The sequence below is a fragment of the Ostrea edulis genome, chromosome 1 (genome assembly GCF_947568905.1).
Source record: "Ostrea edulis chromosome 1, xbOstEdul1.1, whole genome shotgun sequence".
In the NCBI taxonomy this organism is placed as follows: Eukaryota; Metazoa; Mollusca; class Bivalvia; order Ostreida; family Ostreidae; genus Ostrea; species Ostrea edulis.
In genome coordinates, this window is record NC_079164.1 from 13,624,145 (window position 1) to 13,647,080 (window position 22,936).

Here is a 22,936-nt window from a genome sequence, read left to right on the forward strand (position 1 = left end):
TTTATGAAGTTTAGGTATCCAGTATAGGTACCGTTACGGTAACTCTTATTCATTCGACCCATTGACTGGGATATTTAATGTGTCTAAAACTGAAGCATGGTTTTGAAGAATTTCTTCTTTTGAAAGGGCATATAGAGTATAAGTACGATTAACAAAAGTGGAATTAATGCCAGGTTCGTTTAAAATACAGTTGTAATAATGAGCCTTACAAACAAAAACGGTGTTGTTACAAGCTTGGTCAGCTGGAACCAAAACGTATTCCTCGTGTAACCTATTTAATGCTTTTATCACTTCTGGTTTATTAAATACAGAAGGATAGATGGTACGTAATTTTGTTTTGATGTGTCTAATGCGGGATTTTAATATTCCTTTTACACTTAATCCATTCTGATAATGTATCAAATTCCTTTTCATATTTAGCCCATCGCTTGGCATAATCTTCGACATAATTTATATAGAGATGAAGTTCTATCTCCAATTGAAAGACCGAGGTTCTCTGTATATAGGACCTTTTAGAATAAATGAAATGTTGTTTGAAATATAAAAGCCTCGGCGTTTATATTTCAAAACATTATTTCTCGACCTCAGGGGTAATCCTATAGACTTGAGCAAGTCTAGTAATCCTGCAGCATACATACACGAATTATTTCTTACAAGTCTAGTAATCCTGCAGCATACATACACGAATTATTTCTTACACAGTCTAGTAATCCTGCAGCATACATACACGAATTATTTCTTACACAGTCTCGGTGAAGTACATATTACTACAATGAAATGATTTTAAACAAGTTTCCGCCGGAAATTGTAACAACTCGTTCAAAACTGGTTGACTTGCATCTAAGGACGGAACGTTTTTATATTGCTGTCATGGACTGGTCGTATTCCGGCATTGCGCAGTGCGTCCGTCCGCCTATTTGTCTCTCCGTCCCCTGTCCGTCTTCCAGTACTTTGTGGGTTAGATACAGTACTTACAAGGCTAAGGCCATCAACCTTGATAGACATGAATTGTTTATAATTATTATAGGAAGAATCGTATTCTTTTTCCAATATCATAGGTGAAAAGTGAAATTAAAGTTAAACTAGCATGCTTATAAGGCTAGAGCCATCAAAATTGGTGCACGTGATCAGGACTATAATGCTTGGAGGAAGAATCCTATGTTTATCAAGGTAAAACTGACATGGGTAATTTTGTTAGCACAGAACAAGATTGAAACAGTACTAATAAGGCTTGTTACCAGTAGCATAATCGAACTCGATACACCGGTGTGACCGGTTGACAGGGGATGCTTACTCCTCCTAGGCACCTGATCCCACCTCTGGTGTGTCCAGGGGTCCGTGTTTGCCCAACTATCTATTTTGTATTGCTTATAGGAGTTATGAGATTGATCACTGTTCGTTATCCTCACCTTACCGAAGCATTACAGATGGTTTGTTTCATCGTAGGGCGCTTTGTGTTCGTCTGTTGTCTGTTTGTCTGTCCATCTATCAGCACCTTATGGGAAGGATGCTCCCCAAGGTCAGAGGAAGATGTCTGATATTTCTCAAGATCAAAATGATATTTTCATCGGTAATCATGAAGAAATAACGAAATGAATGAGGCTAGCATCCTCAAACTTGATGTGCACGTTTCCCATGTTGTTGCTGCATTACTGCATAGTTTGGAGAGGAATATTCTGCAGCGTGGGCGTGGCTCTTGTTGCAGTTTCAGTACACATGCATGCTTTAAAATACTACAACAAGAACTATATTCTTAAAGAACAAATCAATGCATGAACACCTACAACTCCAATCACAACAAGTAGAATAAAATTATTTTTTTTTTTTGGTCAGCAAAATTCTCTTAAATTTTGTAAAAGCGTATATCACATATTCATATTAATTGATGGGTTGAACGTATGTGACTGTTATTAAATGACCCCGTAACAATCAAGTAAGTAAACTTCATGACTAAGATCACCAAATAAGATCAAACGGCTCGCGACAAGCGTTCACAAAAAACCACTTAGCAACATCTAAAGGTCGATGAACGAAATCGTAATAGTGGAGCAGCTTGCATATTTTACACAGGGCTTCTTCGTACGTCCGCCACGATGGTTTGGATGTATATTTATCTTTCGCTTTCAGCATGTCTATATACCTCGTTTTATTTTTGGCAATCTCGTGTAGCTGGTCTGCTAAGTCCTTTGGTGTTCTGAAGTCCAGAGTGTCGATGTAAGCCTCTGCTGGGATGTATCGTTTGCCTGTTAGTGTGCCCCTTACTACAGGTATAATAGGCAAGTCCAGCAGAAAGATGTGATACAGCTTCTCTGACGTATAATCAGCACACAGTGAGTTCTCGAACGACAGGTAAAATTTGTAGTCACGAGCTATCGTTCTGTGACAGGTGTCGTTCCCTAGTAGCTGATACGGTTCACATTCCTCCCCGCATTCCCCATAAATATCTACAGTTATATACTTCTGTAGCTCTTCTACATACTTTTCTCTTTTGCTTCGTGTTCTGCAGTTACTTACAATCCATGCCACATCTCCTATTTTTTGAGAGTACACCGAATTATAATCTCTTGTCAAAGGGGTCTTCCTTGGAATAATATCGCCGTATCCAAAGAACGCAGTCGAGTCTCTCCTGTACGATAATGACCAATCGAACACACCCTCCCAAGTCGGCAGTAGCACAGTTCTCCGAGTATGATACGGACTCTCCGACGATGTAAATATCCAAATTTGCCTATGCAATTTCGACGGAGGATTTTCAGGCAGTGGATTATGTTGAAAAATTACAGCTTTGCAATTCATCATTTGCGAGCGGTCGGTTGTGACGGAACAGTCCTTATAAGGACACTTCCTGAAATTGACCACATCTCGGCCTTTTTTCCAGTCCTCGGGTTGATTGTAGTAGAGGATGTTGAAACTGACGTTCCTGTTTATATATCCCCAATCATTTTCTTCTTTGCTTGATCTCCTGATGGCGTAAGCTATCTGTTCGTGCACCAAGCGGGGGAGATAGAATTGGTATGCAAGTATAAGTACAAACACAATGACTGACAAAAACAGATACTTTTTCATGCTTCGATTTAAGAAGAAAAACATCCTGAAATTTCGAACAAAAACACTGGTCAGTGTAACATTACTGAACATAATTATCACTGGTTACATTCTTTCTGAACACATAATGCTCTGAAGTTTTACTCTAAAGTGCTCTATTGTTTGAAAGACACTGCTTAGTCAAATCTTTAATCACTAAAAAGATCATGCTGCACCGTTGATTCAGAATACATATTGGCACAGACACTAAACATGCAGAGGAGATCAGGTTATTTAAATGTTCAAACCAGTTCGAGATAACTAAAGAATGGATAGATTAGTAATTCAGGGGAAAGATAAATATAAATGGTTATAGAGCTTTTAAACTTTTAACATTGCTGTAAATTGTAATTTAGGTGATTAAACATCAAGGGTAACTAACAGTTTAGTGCCAACCTGCAGGGCACATCTACGTCTTAAAGGTGTATTTTATTTAGGGTCGCGCCTACCCACCTTAAGTCGAAAACGTAACCAAAAAAAACACCTCAGATGTGAAGATAGTCTATTACAACATTATTCTGGTATAGCAATTTTCCACACTTATATATACACACGTCAGCGTAGGTCAAATTGTCCCTATACCACACTAACATTGTCATTGGTTCTTTGTTTTATTCAAACTCAACAAAATAGATTTCCATTACAATGACATATGATTGCGCCCATGACAAAAGGGCCCTTATGGCAATTTTTACCCATTTTCACTTTTTAGCAGATTCTGATAGATAATAGGTAGATGATTCAAAATATGTAATTTTATAGCCCTCTTTCACTTCTAAGACGTATTTTTCTGCGTTTGAAGCACTTATATATTCTATAGCATCAGCGTAACGTCATGACGTTCTTGGCGTCATTCCATAGAACAACATTTAATCTGAAATAAACAAGGTGTTTTAAGTCTTAATTTCATTTCCTTAATTGTTTGTGTGTGTATTGTGTGAAAAAAAGAAGCTCAAATGTTTAGGCACTTTTAATGGGTTTAAATGGAAATAAATTTCACCACTTTCATGTGATACTCACGACTTTAAGGAAAATTAGCTTTTCACTGTTTTAGTTTTTTAAAAAAAACCAAAAACATGAAATATACCGTATTTTGCCGAATAAAATACGCATTGCTATTTGATACGCACCCCCTTTTTGAGTCTGAGAATTGAGGAAGAATCGCAGCTCGTGTGTATAATACGCGGCAAAAATTCTTACCAATCTTGATTTTATTATTTGCGATTAATTTCACTAGAATTCTATGTGGAAATAATGTAAGTCCTCAATACAGCGGAGCTACATTTTAAGAAATGGCAATCATGCCTTATAGCGGTAATCTTCACTGAGTATCTTCTGGGAGAAATGTAGATTTCAGTAAAGCACGAGATTTTGTAGCATTTCTATTAAAAATTTAACAAACTATATATTTTCTTCGTTTAAACTTCAAATCATATAGCCGACGTTATATACATAAATTCAAAATATTGAATGGGCATTCAATGTGTTGTAATTGACAAACTACCGAAGCTGCGAAAAATGATGTACAAAGGTGCAGTATACATGTATCAACCCCACTCGGTAATTATCAAAATGATGATAATCAAAGCCAAAAGTTTAATTGGTGCCGTAAACAATTAATGCTCTGTCTGTAAAGAAAAAATTAAATGGTAGTGAAACGGGGAATTCAAACATAACTGCATTTAAGATGGGTAAATTACGTCACTCGTTTACTGCGAAAGTAAAGTTAAAAGTAATCGAATTTGCCCAAACCCACGGAAATCGTGCAGCATGCAGAAAGCCATGCAACAGAGAGAAAACTTACGACATCTACCCTTAGGGGTCAAGTGGAAAAAAACATGCACATCTCTCTCTCTCTCTCTCTCTCTCTCTCTCTCACGCAGACACAACATACATTAACATGTAAAATGTACCAAATGAACACATTATAACTTCTCACCTACAACTGAACACTTTTAAATATCCTGATATTTTTGTAAGAAATTCACTACATGGTACTCAAAACATTTGTAAAACATATCGCTTTATTCACTCTAGCTTCTTGGATTTTAGCTTATGAAGTGAACACCTCACCGATGCACTCTCTAGTGAGCACTTTTATTTACACACGGTCAATTAAACACTCTAAAAAACAAACCCTCTGACACACACGGTCAATTAAACACCCTGAGTGACACATGGGCAATTAAATACTCTGACACACACAGATAATTAAACATCCTGACGCATACTGGTACATGTAATCAAACACTCTGACACACACAGATAATTAAACATCCTGACGCATACTGGTACATGTAATCAAACACTCTGACACACACGTCAGATAATTAAACACCCACAGATAATTAAGCATCCTGACGCATACTGGTACATGTAATCAAACACTCTGACACACACGTCAGATAATTAAACACCCTGACGCATACTGGTACATGTAATTAAACACTCTGACACACACGGGCAATTAAACACTCTGACACACGGGCAATTAAACACTCTGACACACACGGGCAATTAAACACTATGACACACACGGGTAATTAAACACCTTGACACACACGGGTAATTAAACACTCTGACGCACATGAGTAATTAAACACTCTGACACACACGGGTAATTAAACATTCTTTAACAAACCACTCTGGTGCAGAAAACAACTAGGACACCCCCCCCCCAAAAAAAAAACAACAAAGAACAAAACCCCACCTAATGAAACTTGACCGACATACACAGTCTAACAAACAAGTAGCACACGAAGACAGTCTTACAAATGAGAAAAATATTGCCAAAGTATGTTTTATTATCGATATCGTTGATAGTCAATGTATTGTCAACAGTCTTCAAAGGGGGTAAATATTAAACGAGTATCAAAATCATTTTTTTCTTTTCTTTTCTTTCTATTTTTTTTCTTTTTTTTTTTTTTGGTTGTGTTTTATCATTATTTTTCTTTTTGTAGTTGTCTTTTTTTCTTCAAAAAATCAATTTCTCTATTTTCAGTGAGTATTTGTTTTCGATATCTTAAATCAATGCTTCCTGAATTATATTCTAAAAACTAGCCACGTAGAACCAGGGTGGAGGTAGGGAGGGGAAGGTGTCCTATTTTTTGATAAGTTAATCTTTTCTTTGTTTTTACTTACCCCAAATATTTTGCATTCGAAGTTAGGGAATGATAACACGATTTAGGTTTCAATTCTTATACCCATGCATTTGGGTGGGTTTTTAAAAAAAATATGATTTAATTTTTTTTTTTTTTTTTGCTTGCTTGTCAATAATTATTCAAAATTCCTCTGCGTTCTTTAAATTTCTTTTTTCCCGAACATTCCCGCTAGCTGCCCCCCCCCCCCCCCCTTTGGAAAATTATAGGCCTAAAATGTGTCAGAAACCGTCAAAAGACCAATGACTGTAAATGTGTTAATAACTTATTCGTCTTCCGAAAACCCTTAATGTCGGCTTCAAATGAATTTATAAGACCGGAAAGAGATATAAATCCTAAATATATGTTACAAAGATTGCACAATCTGACTTCAAATCTGCTAACAGGGGCGGATCCAGGAATCGCGGTAAAAGGGGGCTCACTTTTTTAGACAGGGGGTGTGGGGCCGTCTTGAGGCCCCTAATGGGTCCAGGGCGACCTTGATGGGAGCTCAGGGGGCGAGCCCCCGGAAGCTCCTGGATTTTACAGTTTTTATGAGGCGTGAAATATGTCTCATATATGTAGTCCTTTTCACTATTTTTTTGTCATTTTTTGATCGGGCGAAATTAATAAAATGACGCAAATTTTAGGGTTTTTTTTTTTAAAGAAAAAATGAAGTTCTCCCAATAAAAGTAATTTAATAAATCAAAAGATTTGGTCATTCATTTCTCCGAAAGTGGAAGATATTATTGCTTCTTTTATCGTTTACATTTTTTCTAAACTATTTACCTTAAATTTGAAAATTTTAGTGGGGGCGCGCGCCGGCTGCGCCCCCATTAAATCCGCCACTGGCTAATGTGATATATTTGCATCTGCTAATAATTGTTTAATAAACATGTGACTAGCAAGTGAACTTTTCATATTTGGTTAAATTAACACATCAATTCAGTGTCCAGGGGTCCGTGTTTGCCCAACTAGGCCTATCTATTTAATTGCTTACGGGATTTATGAGATTTATCACTGTTCGATGATTGTTATCTTCACCTTTCATTTTCCTTTGGGGTACCTCAGTAACTAAGTTATTGTCAAAGAGTTATCTCTCTTGTATTTATAAATAGAATTACCAGACGCGCAAATTTTTCATACAGAATCTTCTAAACCCAAAAATATTCAAGTTTTTCATGACTTTTTACTACTCTGTAAATTATGTATAACAAATAATGAATTATGATAGGGTATAACCTAATAAATTGGGGATGTATCACAAATTGTTTGTTCAACATCGACTTGACAGTGTACACATTGCCGCAGCCGAGGCGGATCATAAATTTTTAGAAAGTGGATTAAACTTTTGTATTGAAAATTATGAATTGTTTTTGTTTTTTTTTACCTCAGACTCATTCAGGATTAATTGTTCAAAGAAATAAACACAATCTTAGATGAACCTTCATGGAATTGCGCTGCAATATCTGCTGTTACCTACATGTTTTATTTTTGCCGGTCCGCTGCCGAAAGAAACCGTCGCAGAACATTCAGATTCTTAAAATTAAATATCATAAATTCTATCAATATTTCATTCAAACCTATTGTTTCCAAATTGTCTTTTTGGTTTGGTTTAAAGCGTGCATATCTTATAAATATGATTAAATCTAACACGTGGTTTTGAATCATGTGCGTGTACATATGCATCTTTACGTATGGCGCTCTAGGCCTACGTAACGTCAAATCTTTGTGACGTTATTTCTTTGTTCTCTTAAATAAGCCATAAGGACCTTTTGTCATGGGCGCAATCATATATCACTTGCTGTTTATTGTATTTTCGAACGAAGATGAGGTAGGAATTGTTTTTTTTAACTTTAACTTCGCAGACGACATTGCTTTACTTTGCCTTCACCCCTATGTTGTAAACAAGACAAATCATCGTCGCTAGAGAGGAAAGCAAGCATGATAAAGTTTAAGTATGTCCCTTAACCCACATATACCCCTACTTCATGAAGATTATTGGTAAAGTTAAATCTTAACATCTGATGGTGGAGCTGAACATTAGGAAAATTTAAGATAGCTGTATAGAGACTTCAGAACATCCAAGATCAAGGCTTTTGTCATCTGCAACATATAGTACAGAATGTTAGAACATAAGATAGTACAGAATGTTAGAACATAAGATAGTACAGAATGTTAGAACATAAGATAGTACAGAATGTTAGAACATCAAGATAGTACAGAATGTTAGAACATAAGATAGTACAGAATGTTAGAACATCAAGATAGTACATAATGTTAGAACATAAGATAGTACATAATGTTAGAACATAAGATAGTACAGAATGTTAGAACATAAGATAGTACAGAATGTTAGAACATCATGATAGTACAGAATGTTAGAACATCAAGATAGTACAGAATGTTAGAACATCATGATAGTACAGAATGTTAGAACATCAAGAAAACTACAGAATGTTAGAACATCAAGATAGTACATAATGTTAGAACATAAGATAGTACAGAATGTTAGAACATCATGATAGTACATAATGTTAGAACATAAGATAGTACAGAATGTTAGAACATCAAGATAGTACATAATGTTAGAACATAAGATAGTACAGAATGTTAGAACATAAGATAGTACAGAATGTTAGAACATCAAGATAGTACATAATGTTAGAACATAAGATAGTACAGAATGTTAGAACATCAAGATAGTACATAATGTTAGAACATAAGATAGTACAGAATGTTAGAACATAAGATAGTACAGAATGTTAGAACATAAGATAGTACAGAATGTTAGAACATCAAGATAGTACATAATGTTAGAACATAAGATAGTACAGAATGTTAGAACATAAGATAGTACAGAATGTTAGAACATAAGATAGTACATAATGTTAGAACATAAGATAGTACAGAATGTTAGAACATAAGATAGTACAGAATGTTAGAACATCATGATAGTACATAATGTTAGAACATAAGATAGTACAGAATGTTAGAACATAAGATAGTACATAATGTTAGAACATCAAGATAGTACATAATGTTAGAACATAAGATAGTACAGAATGTTAGAACATAAGATAGTACATAATGTTAGAACATAAGATAGTACAGAATGTTAGAACATAAGATAGTACAGAATGTTAGAACATCATGATAGTACATAATGTTAGAACATAAGATAGTACAGAATGTTAGAACATAAGATAGTACATAATGTTAGAACATCAAGATAGTACATAATGTTAGAACATAAGATAGTACAGAATGTTAGAACATCATGATAGTACAGAATGTTAGAACATCAAGATAGTACAGAATGTTAGAACATCAAGATAGTACAGAATGTTAGAACATCATGATAGTACAGAATGTTAGAACATCAAGATAACTACAGAATGTTAGAACATCAAGATAGTACAGAATGTTAGAACATCAAGATAGTACAGAATGTTAGAACATCAAGCTATTTAGGGATGAAAGGATGCATTGTTAGGAAGAATGTGTTACTTAGGTAAAGATGTAAACTGTTTGATGGTTCTGACCCCGAAAGATTAACAGAAAGATATCTGCTTGACTACTTTCCAAAATGATTACCAGAGAACAGTACGAATGTTGAATTAAGAGAAAGAACACGAAAACAAACATGACTAAAACAACTTTGCGAGGTACCAACGAAGGTGAATTGATAACGAGATTCAGAGCTAAAGCCATAGAAACACAACGAATACTGAATAGAAAGGAGTGGAGGTCTTTAGTCCTTATTCTATATGACTTTTATAATGTAGACTTAGTAAGCTATTGTGATATACCAGTACATCACAGAATATGTGCTAATATTATCAGCGAAAAATGTAATTAGATGTTAGATGGGACCGGAAAAGTATTTAAGGGCATTTGGAATAATGACAAAAATTTTAAAGTTCCCAATTTATCGCAAATCCAACCAAATCCATAAAAAAAATTTAAAGACACTGAATTTCATAAAGAAATTTGGTGGAGAAGCTCACAAATGTCTTATCTTTGACAACTCCTTCCGTGCTCGTACTTGTTAACCAATGGAATGATTTACAAACAAGCCGTAACACGAGGAGGAAACGGTAAAATGTAAATTTACAAGACTGAAATTAAGGAGAGTAAGCATTACATGTTCAAAAGAAGCACAAGTCTAAGATCAGACCATATATCAATAACGACTGAGAACGCATGGTATCGATACCTTTGGACAGGAAAGAAATGTCAAATATAAGATATAACCACGTGTGAAAAGCTATCTCTGAAGATCAACCGATGCAATCAAATTCTAATTACAATGTTTAAAGTTTGAAATAAAGATCCAAAACCAGTAATCCTAAATAAATACGAAATAATAATTAAGAATTTATCTTTTATAACTCCTACTGCACGTGAACATAACAAAGCATTTGATTTTTTTGTCTTCGTTTACGTTTATAGTGCGCGAATTGTTATGTATTGCGTATATCATTATTGTTTTTAATCTATCATGTAAGAATCAAAGGTTCAAAAAATTTATTTCAAATGTCAAAGATTCATTTTTGAAAGGTCAGTTAGTCGTCGATCATAAATAGCTCTCTTATTTACATAGCATGGAATTTCATCTTGCAGTCTAGGCTTCTATTTGTTATTGCGCTATAGTAAATGTGAATCGAACATTTTATTCATATTTCGGAGTTATTGATTACTTTGTACAAAATGAAAAATAACCTTTAAACAAACAAATCCACAGATTATTTGAACATGAATTACTGAAGTGAACTTAGGTTTCATTTCAATACAGTAACGCATTTTATTCTTTATGCCTTGTTTAAGTATTTCCGAGCCTCTTCAATGTTGATGTTTTCTTTTTTCCTGGGGATACCGATTTGATCAGGGGAAAGACAATGCTTCTCGCCAAAGAACCAATCTGCAATGTCCAGATCTAGACGCCCTGGTTTCCTCAGGATAAGATACTCGCATATCTTACACATAGAAGTCGCAAAGGTGTCTTGTGAAGTCAAAGCACTAAATCTGTCCTTTTTTCTAAGAAGATGTATATAAGCATCCTTGTTGTTTCCGAGAGCCACTAAATCTCTAGCGAGGTGCTGTGGGGAGTGGTAGTTATTGACGTCAAAATATACAGCTCCCCGTGAGTAGTTTTCAACTGTAAAGGAACCCATAATGACAGGAATGATAGGTTTATCATATTCATAAAGGAAATAAAACTTTTCTGTTGTGTAGTCTCTGCAGAGTGAGTTCTCAAACGCTAAGTAGAATTTGTAATCTCTTGCGACAAGGTCATGGCAGGAGTCATTTTCATACCCGGTGTATCTTTCACACTTGAAGGTTCCACACCTCCCAAACACATCCACGGTGGCAATCTGAGACATCTTTTCCACGTATCGTTCACGCTTGCTATGTGTATCACAATGACTTGTTATCCAAGCAATCAAATTCTTTTTTTGGTCATATATTTCTTCGTAATCTTTCTGTATCACCCCTTTCCTCACGATGATGTCTCCATAACCGAAGTAGAAGTCCGAGTCGTGTCTGTAAGACATGACCCAGTCGAATTTGTAACGCCATTGTGCAGTAGCGCAAGTTTTCACGCCGTAGTATGCACTTTCTGAACAAGAAAATATCCACTTCTGTTTGGGATTCTTATTAGGTGGCTCCGATGGGAGGTGATCGTGATTAAATATAACTCCGTCATTGTCACTTATGTTTGTTCTGTTTGTTGATATCATGCAATGTGAGTATTCACAATTCCCGAAGTTAAATCCCCTAAACCAAGGTGGTGGGTTATAGTAAAGAATTTTGACTGTTTGATCCGTACTTGACTGAGACTTATGTCTGAATGAATTATTTTCCTCAATGATATTCGACTTCATTGGCCAAAAACTACTGAAAACTTGATGCATGATGAACAGAGATACCATTATTCCACAAATCATCAACTTCTTCCTATGTTTTCTAGAACGAAGTAGTAGCATGGTGGATGTGGAGGTGGATATTATTCCGTTTCGCCACCATAAACTGCACCCTTGTCGATCTCTATTCATAAACTGCACCCTTGTCGATCTCTATTCCTATTTCAACAAAGATATTGACATTTAGCAAATGTTTTAAAAAACTGACTACATGATATTGTAAAGAAGTGTAATGGATTAGTGAGAAATTCCAAGCTTAGAATGTAGAATGCTTACTCTTAATTCCTGAATGTAATTGGATTCGACTAAACAGATAATCATCAGGGGTCGGTGATGAGTGTGTGACGAGCTGAAATGTTTCGTATGTTTCCCTGACATCCACAACGTCCATAGTTCTCTTTCATGCTTAATGTATATGACTGTATGAAAAACACACTATTCAATTTAATTTTGGAAGATCATCTTGCATTATCGTTTTAATCTACACTGTAATAAAGCGGCACATATTGAAGACAATAGATAATTGGTTTATTGAAATGTTTAAATGTTCAAATCAGTTGGCCTACTGCACTGATTTGTAAAATACCAATCTTTTATGTCATACTGCCTCGAAGTAAGATTTTTGGAATGAAGTCTTTCACACAGTTTGCACAATGAAGACTGAAGAATGTCGCTCAAGCGTTTCGATACATATTCATCCTTTCTCTTCAATAAATTAATATACGCTGTTCTGTTATCTCCGACACGCTTTAAATAGTCTGCTAGAAGCTTTGGCGAATCGAAGTCGTTTGTATCAATGAAAGTTCCTTGACGAAGATAAGTCTTTCCATTGAAAGCCCCGCGAATTACAGGAATCACAGGCATATCATATAGATAAATGAAATAATATTTTTCAGATGTGTAGTCTCTACATAGAGAATTTTCGAACGCTAGGTAGAATTTATAATTATTAGAGGCCAAATAATGACATGTATCGTTTTCATTTCCTGTCTTTGGACCACAGTTAAAACTTCCACATTTGCCGAAAATATCGACGGGGATGTATTTCCTCAGTTCCCTCACGTACTCCTCTCGTCTGCTGTGAGTTTCACAATGGCTTACAATCCAAGACACGTCGAACTTTTTGTGTGAATAAATAGCCGAATAATTCCTTACCACCGGAGTTGTGCGTGGCATCAGTTCGCCGTATCCGTAATAGAAATCGCCATCCAACCTGTAGCTCATCACCCAATCAAATTTATTGTTCCATCCATGCAGAGTACTGGTATTATGTGTGTTCACAGGACTTTCGTCTGACAAGAAGATCCATTTTTGACCCTCTTGTTTGGGTGGTGGATAGGGTGGCATCAGGAACTGGTAGAATATCACAACTTTACTTGTGTTAAGCTGATTTTTGTCCGTCGTAATGCTGCATCGAGAATACCTACAGGATGAAAAACTCCATGTGTGTGGTGGTTGCAAATAAGGAGGAGGGTTGAAATACAAAATTGAATGCATCATGGCTTCGTTCCGTGCCGTGTTGCCTTTGTAGTTCTTAATGGCTAAACCCTGAAACACGATCATAACTAGTCCAATACACATAATCACTGAAAAGTAGATCCTTTGATTTGACAAAGATACTGTGTGTAGTTGGTACATTTCGACAGGTGTTTCCCTCGATCATATTAAGGTCCTAGACTTTGTGTAATCCTCGATGGATCACAGTCGATGAATAGTCCAACGAAAGTCGGTAGTTTTACAAATCCACTCGGTGATCGAGAGATATGTACTATAGCAGACTGCAAACAGAAGGCTGTCCCCCCAGATGGGTATTTAAATCATGTAGACACATATACGTCAGTTCATTTATAGAGAAAAAAACGGGCATTTAAATTTCTTTTGTTGAATTCATATACATGCACTAGCATACTTTTATAACGATGATCTCAAGTTTCTTTCCGTGTACGTAATAATCTAATGGGGCGTATCATTTACTGGCCATTGGGTGGACTATCGGGCTACCGTACCAGGTTATTTCAACGATTATGTTTGAGAATGTTTCCTCTATTTACAGTCTGATAAAGATAGGAAATAAAACAAGTATTCTAAAATCTTTGTTATACAAGAGAAGTACAGATAAAAATCAAGGGGGATTTAATATAATCATTCATGAAAAGTAGGTCCTGTTAATACTATCGTTAAAATTAACGGAATACATGCAAGGTATATCATGTATATATAGATGCTGTGGACATGGTCACGGGTTGTTGCGCACGCACCGAGAAGAGCATGTACATGTATGCACACTTGTATATCAATACTGGAGTCAACCTAAACTGGCTCAAGTCTCTATGTTTTTTGTGTTTTTTTTATTACTTCTTCATTTCGTCTAAATGTTACCTAAATATCTGCTCTCTACCATACTTTAAATCTAGAGTCAACCCTGTACTTACCAAGTTAGTTTTTAAATTAAAAAAAATATTTGATGGAGCATATGGTATGAATTCAGTTTTAGTTATAAAGTTTTAAAAATATATTAATTAGATACAGTATATTTAACCACGGAAATTTTAAAACTGAGATCTCTTCCAATACGCCGGTTTCGAGATACGTCCGAGTTATTTCCCTTTGGAGAACTCTCGTACATAGTAAGGCGCTAAAGAATTTGTTTACACGCGGGAGTGGGACAGATATTCATCACAGCGTAAGTGAATGTACTCAGTAAGTTTCTCATACGCTGTCTGATAACCCGAATTCGATTGATACACAAACTAAGTAAGTGATAAGTATTTAGGAAGTAATTAAACACATAGAATTCTTATCCCATCACGTTATTTCGTTCGTCATAAGTATCATATCCAAGATATTTCTTGCAAATATGACATTGTTTGTATGTTTCCACTTCGGTGAAACATTTCTTTCGATAGTATTTATTATTTCCTACATTTACATATTTAAAGAGAAGCCGCTTTTAATACATTTCATCGTCTTCCTCGTTGGTTGTATATCCACTCTGTCCCACTTAGGCATTCAAAGTTCCACTAAATGTACCTCCTATACAGAAGAGTTCGTATCTCGAAACTGGCGTATTGTATGGTTGCATTTGCTTGTCTATAATTATACGAGTAGTAGATTATCTCTACATAGTTCTAATATCTAAATAATCAACATATGCGTGTTTTCAAAACTGATGAATTCTCTAGTAAGGGGTTGATCTGAAAACAATTCATACCTGTGTTATGATCTTAATGATGAAGACGTGTATTGTTTGTCTAACTTTCATTTTTAAGTATGAAATTAAAGATTGATTCAAATCTTTTATTGGTAGTGCAATCGGTGAATCATTAGAATTTAAACTATGCATGGGCAAAATTAGCATATAAAGATTACAAACTGATTATGAATCAAACGACATATTCACAAAGGAAGGGAGCTATAGCTAGAGTTTCTATTATGTAAAACTTATACGGTACCAATTTTGATGCACCAGATGTTCATTTCGACAAATTATGTCTCTTCAGTGATGCTCAACCGAAATGTTTGAAATCGAAATAACAATGACGTTTTAGAGCTACTATAGGCAAAAACAGTGTGCCAAAAAAGTGGAGTCAAATTCGTTCAAGGACAAGAGCTATGCGTGAGGGAGATAATCCTTAATTTTGAAATGAATTTTTAAATTTTATAACAGCAATTAAATATACATCCGTATTTTCAAGCTAGTAACGAAGTAATTAGCTATGTAAATAATTGTATACAGCTGGACAAATAAAATTGTAGATTCAGAGAGTATGTGTTATTGTAAATAGTAGATTTATCTCATACGTGTGCTGTATAAAGCATTGGCTTTATCACACGCCTGTTTGATAAAGCACTTCCAGTCCGAACTACTTTTGACACTGTCCCCGCTTGGATGGTCAACATATTTTCTGTGTTTATGCATATCTATGCATGAAATAAAGCGTAAAACTTATTATTCTGTATTTATTTAGAATTTCTTTTATAGCAAAATTTAAAATGATGTTGCCCCCACTGACATATAATGCAAGTTACCGGCCACAAAAATGCCAACTCGGTCTGTAACTAGGCCTACTCAAAATTACGACCAGAAAACAAAAATATGTGCACATTATTATCATCGACAAGGAATCGACGGCCTACTGGACAAGCCTAATCGAAAGTACCTCGACATGCTGCGGTAACAAGTATTCACAAGCACAGTCTCTTTTTTCTGGAGCATATTAAATGTAACAAATCTCAACAGCTTTACTTACTAGGCTAGGTCTATTTTTAAAAAGTGCCTCAGGATTTCCTCTCGCCCTTAGATCCAAACAAACTACATGTACGTAAATAAAACCAAATGCACAAACACTTCTACTTTTCATTGTAAACTGTTGAACATTCTAATAACGCTGCATTAAAATATTACTTTCATTGATCGTTATTTCACATGTTTATTTCAAAACGACGACGACATCAAACTTTTATCAGAAGGTCAGACCTACGTAAAAAAAAAAAAAAATACTTGGTCAATAGTTGTTACTTTGTTGGAATGGCAAAACCATTATTAATTATAAAATATAATCCCTTCTAAAACTTTTTATCCATGGTTTCTTTTATAAAAATGACCCTTTGTACTGAATATTAATGGTTTATACGCGCACTATTTTTTCCCGCGTAAGGTAGACAGATTAAGCACGACGTCTGAGCCACGGATTCAAAACAAATTCAATCAGCTGTTTCTACCATACTGGGGATCATCTCAAAATCAAGTGAAAAGAAGACGTATGAGAGAAATAGAACATCTATAATTTCGTATTTTTATATTTGGTTTATCCAACTCATTGATATGGTGTATTTATTCGCACGGCAAGCCTCGCGAATAAATACACCATATCAACTCGTTGGATAAACCAAATATCAAAACACGCAATATAGATATCCTCTATATATACAATGTCGATATTTGGCAAATCATTCTATAATCTGATAAATTATTCATATTTCAAGGACAGGAAGGTATTGAGAACAAAAACATTTGATGAACATTGTCAGAATATAAAGCTGGATCTGCACACATGATAAATTTGGTAAAAAATGCGTATAATGGTGCATTTACATGTAGTATAATACTTGTTAACTACAACAGAAACATATCTGGGCTTTCTGAAGAAATACACACATATTGGATCTCACACAAAGTTAAGAGTTGTAGAGTGTGACACCAATGCCAAAAGAGATATATCAATAAGGTGTATATTTTTCCAATTAAAAGGTTTTAATGGGTTTTCACGGAAGTTTTATGCAGTGACCCGTGAAGACACTGACGTAGCCTCGTAATGAAGTCTGGGATTCTAAAATGTCTCAAGATGAAAGATCGTCTTGTTTGAGATAAAGGTATATCCTTTACTAGCAACCAAACTTAAAAAATATTGATAAACAAAATTATCTTACACTTTTTTTAAATAATCGCTTTTAAGCAGGATTAAAAGAATTTCCAATATTGGCCCCTTGACCAAAAACCCGAAGTTTAAATTTTCTCATTATGTCTCTCTTTACTAACGCTGGTTTTAAATCCTAAACCGTTCATACATATTATTTCAGTTATAGACACCTCATTACGGTGATAAACACCTCATAAAAATCATAAACAACTCATTACACTTATGGACAGCTAAAAATAATCATATAGTCCTGTAAACATGATTACAATCACAGTACCCTACTTATAGACTTATATATCTCAGTACAGCCATACACACCTTTTGACAGTTTCTATACCTTATTACAGTCATAACCACCTTTTTATAATCTTGTATATTACAGTCATACAAAAACTTTTTACAATCTTATATATCTCATTGCAGTCATACACAACAACCCCCGAGGGGATCCGGTTTAGTATCCCTTGCTTGTCGTAAGAGGTGATTCAATGGAACGATCCTTCGGATGAGACTGCAAAAACCGAGGTCCCGTGTCACAGCAGGTGTGGCACGATAAAAATCCCTGTCTGCTAAAAGGTCGTAAGTGCCGAGCACATGCCTAAATTTTACAGCCCTTCAACGACAATGGTGACGTTTCCATATGAGTAAAAAATTCTCGAGCAATACAATCAATCAATCAACATACAAAACTTTTTAAAATCTTATATACGTCATTCCAATCATACCGACTTTTTACAGTCTTATATACCTTATTACAGTCATACACTTGGAGTTCGCTTTGTAACCGGGAGGTCGTGAATTCGAGCTCCGCTTGTGCCATGGCCGCGTCAAACCCAAGACGTTAAAATTGTTTCTTCGCCAAATACTCGGCATTTAGAAGTGAGAATCACTGGTCTTTCGGAAAAAAGAGGTCCCTTGTCGCAACAGGCGTTAGCTTGTTAAAGAACCCTCACTACTACGGCCCTGAGCGCCAAGCATAAGTCTAATTTTCTGGTACTGCACCTGCTGATGACGTCTCAATGAGTGAAAAATTCTCGACGGGATATATGACAATCAATCTACAGTTTTATATAACTCATCACAGTCATACACACCTTTCTACAGTCTTATATACTTCATTAGAGTCATACACAACTTTAAGATGTAAGGTGAAGATAACGAACAGTGATCAATCTCATAACTCCTATAAGCAATACAAAATAGATAGTTAGGCAAATACGGACCCCTGGACACACCAGAGGTGGGATCAGGTGCCTAGGAGGAGTAAGCATCCCCTGTTGACCGGTCACACCCGCCGTGAGCCCTATATCCTGATCAGGTAAACGGAGTTATCCGCAGTCAAAATAAATGTGCCAAGAACAGCTTAACAATCGGTATGAAACACGTCAGACAGCATTTGACTCAATGCGAGGTTGTACTGACGAAGTAGATCGTTATAACGACCATAGAATTTGCGAAATGCTGACTTCAATCGAGACTGTTGAAATCCCTGTACCATCAACTTGTTTGTCAGTAGCTTACCTCGATTTAAAAACTGACTATACGCAGAACAAGCTCTTGCATATCGAATCAATTGAGATATATAAATACCATATGCAGGTGATAATGGAATATTGCTACATAAATATGGGAAGTTGACGATGGAGAAGCTGAAGTCATCCCGTTTGTCATACAGTTGAGTTGTCAGTTTGCCGTTAATGTCTACTTTCAATAAAATATCTAAGTATGAAGCAGAAGTGGACGACTCTGTGGTGTCCTTTATTTCGAGCTCACAGGGATATATCAAATCGACATATGAATGAAAGCTATCCTTGTTAATAGACAAAACGTCATCGATATATCTAAAAGTCGAATTGAAGGACACAGCGAGAGATTTTTTTCTTCTCACGTAGAAGTTTTTGAATAAATTCTGCTTCATATGAATATAAAAACAGGTCAGCTAACAAAGGAGCACAATTCGTGCCCATGGGAATTCCAACAGACTGTTGGAAGACCTGATCACCCAAGACCATGGAGATATTGTTAATGAGGAACTCTAGCATATTTTTTATTTCAACTTCAGAGTACTTGTGCGTGGAATCAGAGTGGTGTTTAACAAAGTAAGTTTTTAAATGACTGATCACTAGATATGAATATTTCCTTTTTCCGTTTTTGTTGAAGAAGTAACTGTCTATGATGTCAAAAAGTCTAGTCTTTAATTTATCGTGAGGAAAGGTTGTGTATAGTGTTGAAAAGTCATAGGTTTTAATGTTATTGATTTGGGAAAAATTCTGCGATTTCAAGTTTACTAAAAGTTCTTTAGAATTTTTTAGTATCCACATTTGATTAACACCACTTCTGGCATATGTAGTCGCACAGTAAGTTTGAAGTTTCTCCTTCACAGCTGTTAACATTTTCGTGAGGAGCAAAGATACATTACTACATGTACATCAAAACACTTATAGACACAGCATTACATGAGTCCAATACACCTCATTACAGCGATAGAAATTTCGTTACATTCATAGTCCTCATAACAGTTATTTACACCGCAGAACAGTTACATGAATCTGTACATCATCACAACCATGCAATCTTCATTACAGTCATAAACTCATCATTACAATTATTATACTTCTCATTCACAGTTATATACACATCATTCACCTCATTAGAACAGTCTGTAAACAGAGAATTCCGAGAGTATATTTCATGATAGTTTGAAAATACAGAACTTAACTGATTGGCAATCATATTACTTTATACAAAGCATTTAAGCATAAACATTAAACGTAATAAAAAGAAAACTGTAATTTTTAAACAATCTATTAGAAGGAGTCCTAAACTATCGGGACTCTTCAGTGTTGAGAAGGTAAATATGAAATGGTGGCCATTTGCAACGGCTTCAAAAATAGCCAACTTAATTTTCTGTGGGATTTACACCATGTAAGGGTAAGATGTTTCATTGTGATAAGGAGTTAATAGGATGTCTAAGGCGAAAAGTTAATGCGGACAAGAAATTCAGTTTAAGTCATTTTAATCACAACAAGCGGACGAAGTTCAGGCAACATTTCCCGAATCACTTTGTGTGACACTGGTCTGAGATTCGGAAGAGGCGTCAGTCCAAATATCCAGCCTCGACGAATCTCACTGAAATTAGTTTCTATTCTACCGTACAGTGATTTCTGCGTGTTCTTTCACTACACCGATAACGATACAAACCACTGCAACACTAAGATACAAGTTCACGCATCTATTCATTATACCTACATTAAATGTAACCCCTCCGAACAAATAACCATTTGTGTTATTCATTTTTCCTAAGAAGTTATTTTTTTTGTGTTTATTCGTCAAACCTTATTTAAGTACTTTCGAGCCTCGTCAAGGTTAATTTTTTCTTTTTTCAAAGGGATGACGGTCTTATCAGGAGAATGACAATGTTCCTCGCCAAAGAACCAATCTGCAATGTTCCAATTTGGCCGCCCCGGCTTTTGTAGACTCAGATACTTGCATATCTTACACATAGCGATTTCAAACGTCTGCTGTGACGTCAAAGAACGGAATTTGTCCTTTTTTCTCAGAAGATCTATATAAGCATCCTTGTTATTTCCAAGAGCCAATAGACGCCTCATGAGACGAAAAGGAGTCCTGAAATTATTCGCATCAATATATACCGCTCCATGTGAGTAGTTTGCAATTGTAAAGGAGCCCAGAGTTACGGGAATGATAGGTTTATCATATTCATACAAGAAGTAAAACTTTTCTGTTGTGTAGTCTCTGCAGAGCGAGTTCTCAAACGCTAAGTAGAATTTGTAATCTCTTGTGACATAATCATGGCAGGAGTCATTGTCATTTCCGTGGTATTTTTCACAGCTAAGGCTTCCGCAGTCTCCAAAAACATCCACTTTGACGATTTGTGACATCTCTTCTACGTATCGTTCACGCCTGCTCTGTGTATCACAATGACTGGCTATCCAAGCTACAAGTTTCTTTTTCCGTTTATAAATTTCTTCGTAATCTTTCTGAATCACCCCTTTCCTCACGACAATGTCTCCGTAACCGAAGTAGAAGTCCGAGTCGTGTCTGTAGGACATGGTCCAGTCGAATTTGTTACGCCATTGTGGAGTAGTACATGTTTTCATGCCGTAATAGGGACTTTCAGAACAAGAAAATATCCACTTCTGTTTGGGGTTCTTATTAGGTGGGTCTGATGGAAGATTAGCGTGATTGAAGATAACCCCATCGCTGTCACGGAGAACTGTTCTGTCAGTGGATATCACACAGTTCGAATGCTCACAATTGCTGAAATTAAATGTCTTGAACCACGATGGTGGATTATAGTAAAGAATTCTAAAAGTTTGATTATAACTGAGGTAAGACATACGTTTCAATGATTTATTATCGTTGTTGACTTTTGGCATTGTTTTCCAAGAACCAACAAAAACTTCAAAGACTATATATAAGAGTGAAACTATCCCCACAAAATAAAGTAATGGCTTGTTACGTTTTCTGGAACTAAGCAGCATGATCGTGGTGGCTGTTCTGAAAATTAAAATACTCGGTAACTAATCGAAAGGATAAGTTATATATCTTTGGTAATTAATTCACTAATCTAACAATAATAGAATGATAACACAGAATAAAAAAATCAACAATCTTACCACTTGGTATTGTGAAGAATTGTGCTGATAAGTGAGGGAAGTGACAGCTGTGGAGATCAATTTCTGCTGCATATTGATCAGGAATAGAAACAGAGAGTACATTGATCTATCTACCTTCACTTCTATTGAATTCTGTTTATTCACTCAAACTATAAATACAATGGTACATGAGGCAAGGTCAAACAAAGTGACAAAAAGCAGAGGTCGTATATTTTACAGGTACATGTTATAAATCAAGTAAGACAATACCGATATTCTACATACTGTATATTACAGAATATAGATACAGTTAATAAATAAAATGAAAATACTGATATTCTTCATATATTCACGGGTACCTGTAAAGTGCGAAACGAAACGAAACGAAATCTACCGAAACGAAACGAAATCTACCGAAACGAAACGAAACCTACCGAAAAGAAACGAAACAGATTGTATAACCAAACTCTTTTAATTATAATAATTAAAAATGGTTTCTTAGACCCCTATGAAAGTTACCACATATAGATAAAATTCACCTCCCCTTTGACGTAGGCTCTCGGCTTGACTGTTACAAAGTTTTAAAAGTTGGAAAGGGGGGGGGGGGGGGTAAGCACAAAGTACATTTCCGTAGTGGATTAAATGCCATGTACAATTAGTTTCGGATCCATAAATTTCAGAACCAAGGGTTACAGTCTCAGAGATCTGTGGAAACACACTATACGAGGGGTGGGATCGCCGACGTTGGA

General features: G+C 35.7%; 3 protein-coding genes across 3 annotated transcripts; all 3 read right to left on the reverse strand.

Annotated features, from left to right (window-relative positions):
- Positions 1 to 1,802: 1,802 nt before the first annotated feature.
- On the reverse strand, positions 1,803 to 12,157 carry LOC125662413 (uncharacterized). Its single transcript, XM_048894654.2, has 2 exons — positions 11,142 to 12,157; positions 1,803 to 2,920 (listed from the first exon to the last, which is right to left on the reverse strand). The coding sequence occupies exons 1-2, from the start codon at positions 12,155 to 12,157 to the stop codon at positions 1,957 to 1,959; spliced, it is 1,980 nt and encodes a 659-aa protein (XP_048750611.2). The 3' UTR covers positions 1,803 to 1,956.
- Positions 12,158 to 12,607: 450 nt separating this feature from the next.
- LOC125661364 (alpha-(1,3)-fucosyltransferase C-like) lies at positions 12,608 to 13,944 on the reverse strand. The gene has a single exon (XM_048893357.2). It carries the CDS (start codon positions 13,784 to 13,786, stop codon positions 12,689 to 12,691), a length of 1,098 nt encoding a protein of 365 aa, XP_048749314.2. The 5' UTR covers positions 13,787 to 13,944; the 3' UTR covers positions 12,608 to 12,688.
- A 5,655-nt stretch (positions 13,945 to 19,599) lies between these two features.
- Positions 19,600 to 22,241, reverse strand: LOC125661321 (alpha-(1,3)-fucosyltransferase C-like). The gene is made up of 2 exons (XM_048893290.2): positions 22,209 to 22,241; positions 19,600 to 22,089 (listed from the first exon to the last, which is right to left on the reverse strand). Exon 2 carries the CDS (start codon positions 22,071 to 22,073, stop codon positions 20,898 to 20,900), a length of 1,176 nt encoding a protein of 391 aa, XP_048749247.2. The 5' UTR covers positions 22,074 to 22,089; positions 22,209 to 22,241; the 3' UTR covers positions 19,600 to 20,897.
- Between the last annotated feature and the right edge of the window lie 695 nt (positions 22,242 to 22,936).

Excerpts from the sequence above, each read along its gene's own strand:
- LOC125662413 (XM_048894654.2), bottom strand. The coding sequence starts at position 12,157 with ATGGTATCTCTGTTCATCATGCATCAAGTTTTCAGTAGTTTTTGGCCA. Across the intron at positions 2,921-11,141 it reads GATCTGGACATTGCAGATTG|GAACGTCAGTTTCAACATCC; the intron begins GTTCTTTGGCGA and ends ATATATAAACAG.
- LOC125661364 (XM_048893357.2), bottom strand. The coding sequence starts at position 13,786 with ATGTACCAACTACACACAGTATCTTTGTCAAATCAAAGGATCTACTTT.
- LOC125661321 (XM_048893290.2), bottom strand. The coding sequence starts at position 22,073 with ATGCTGCTTAGTTCCAGAAAACGTAACAAGCCATTACTTTATTTTGTG.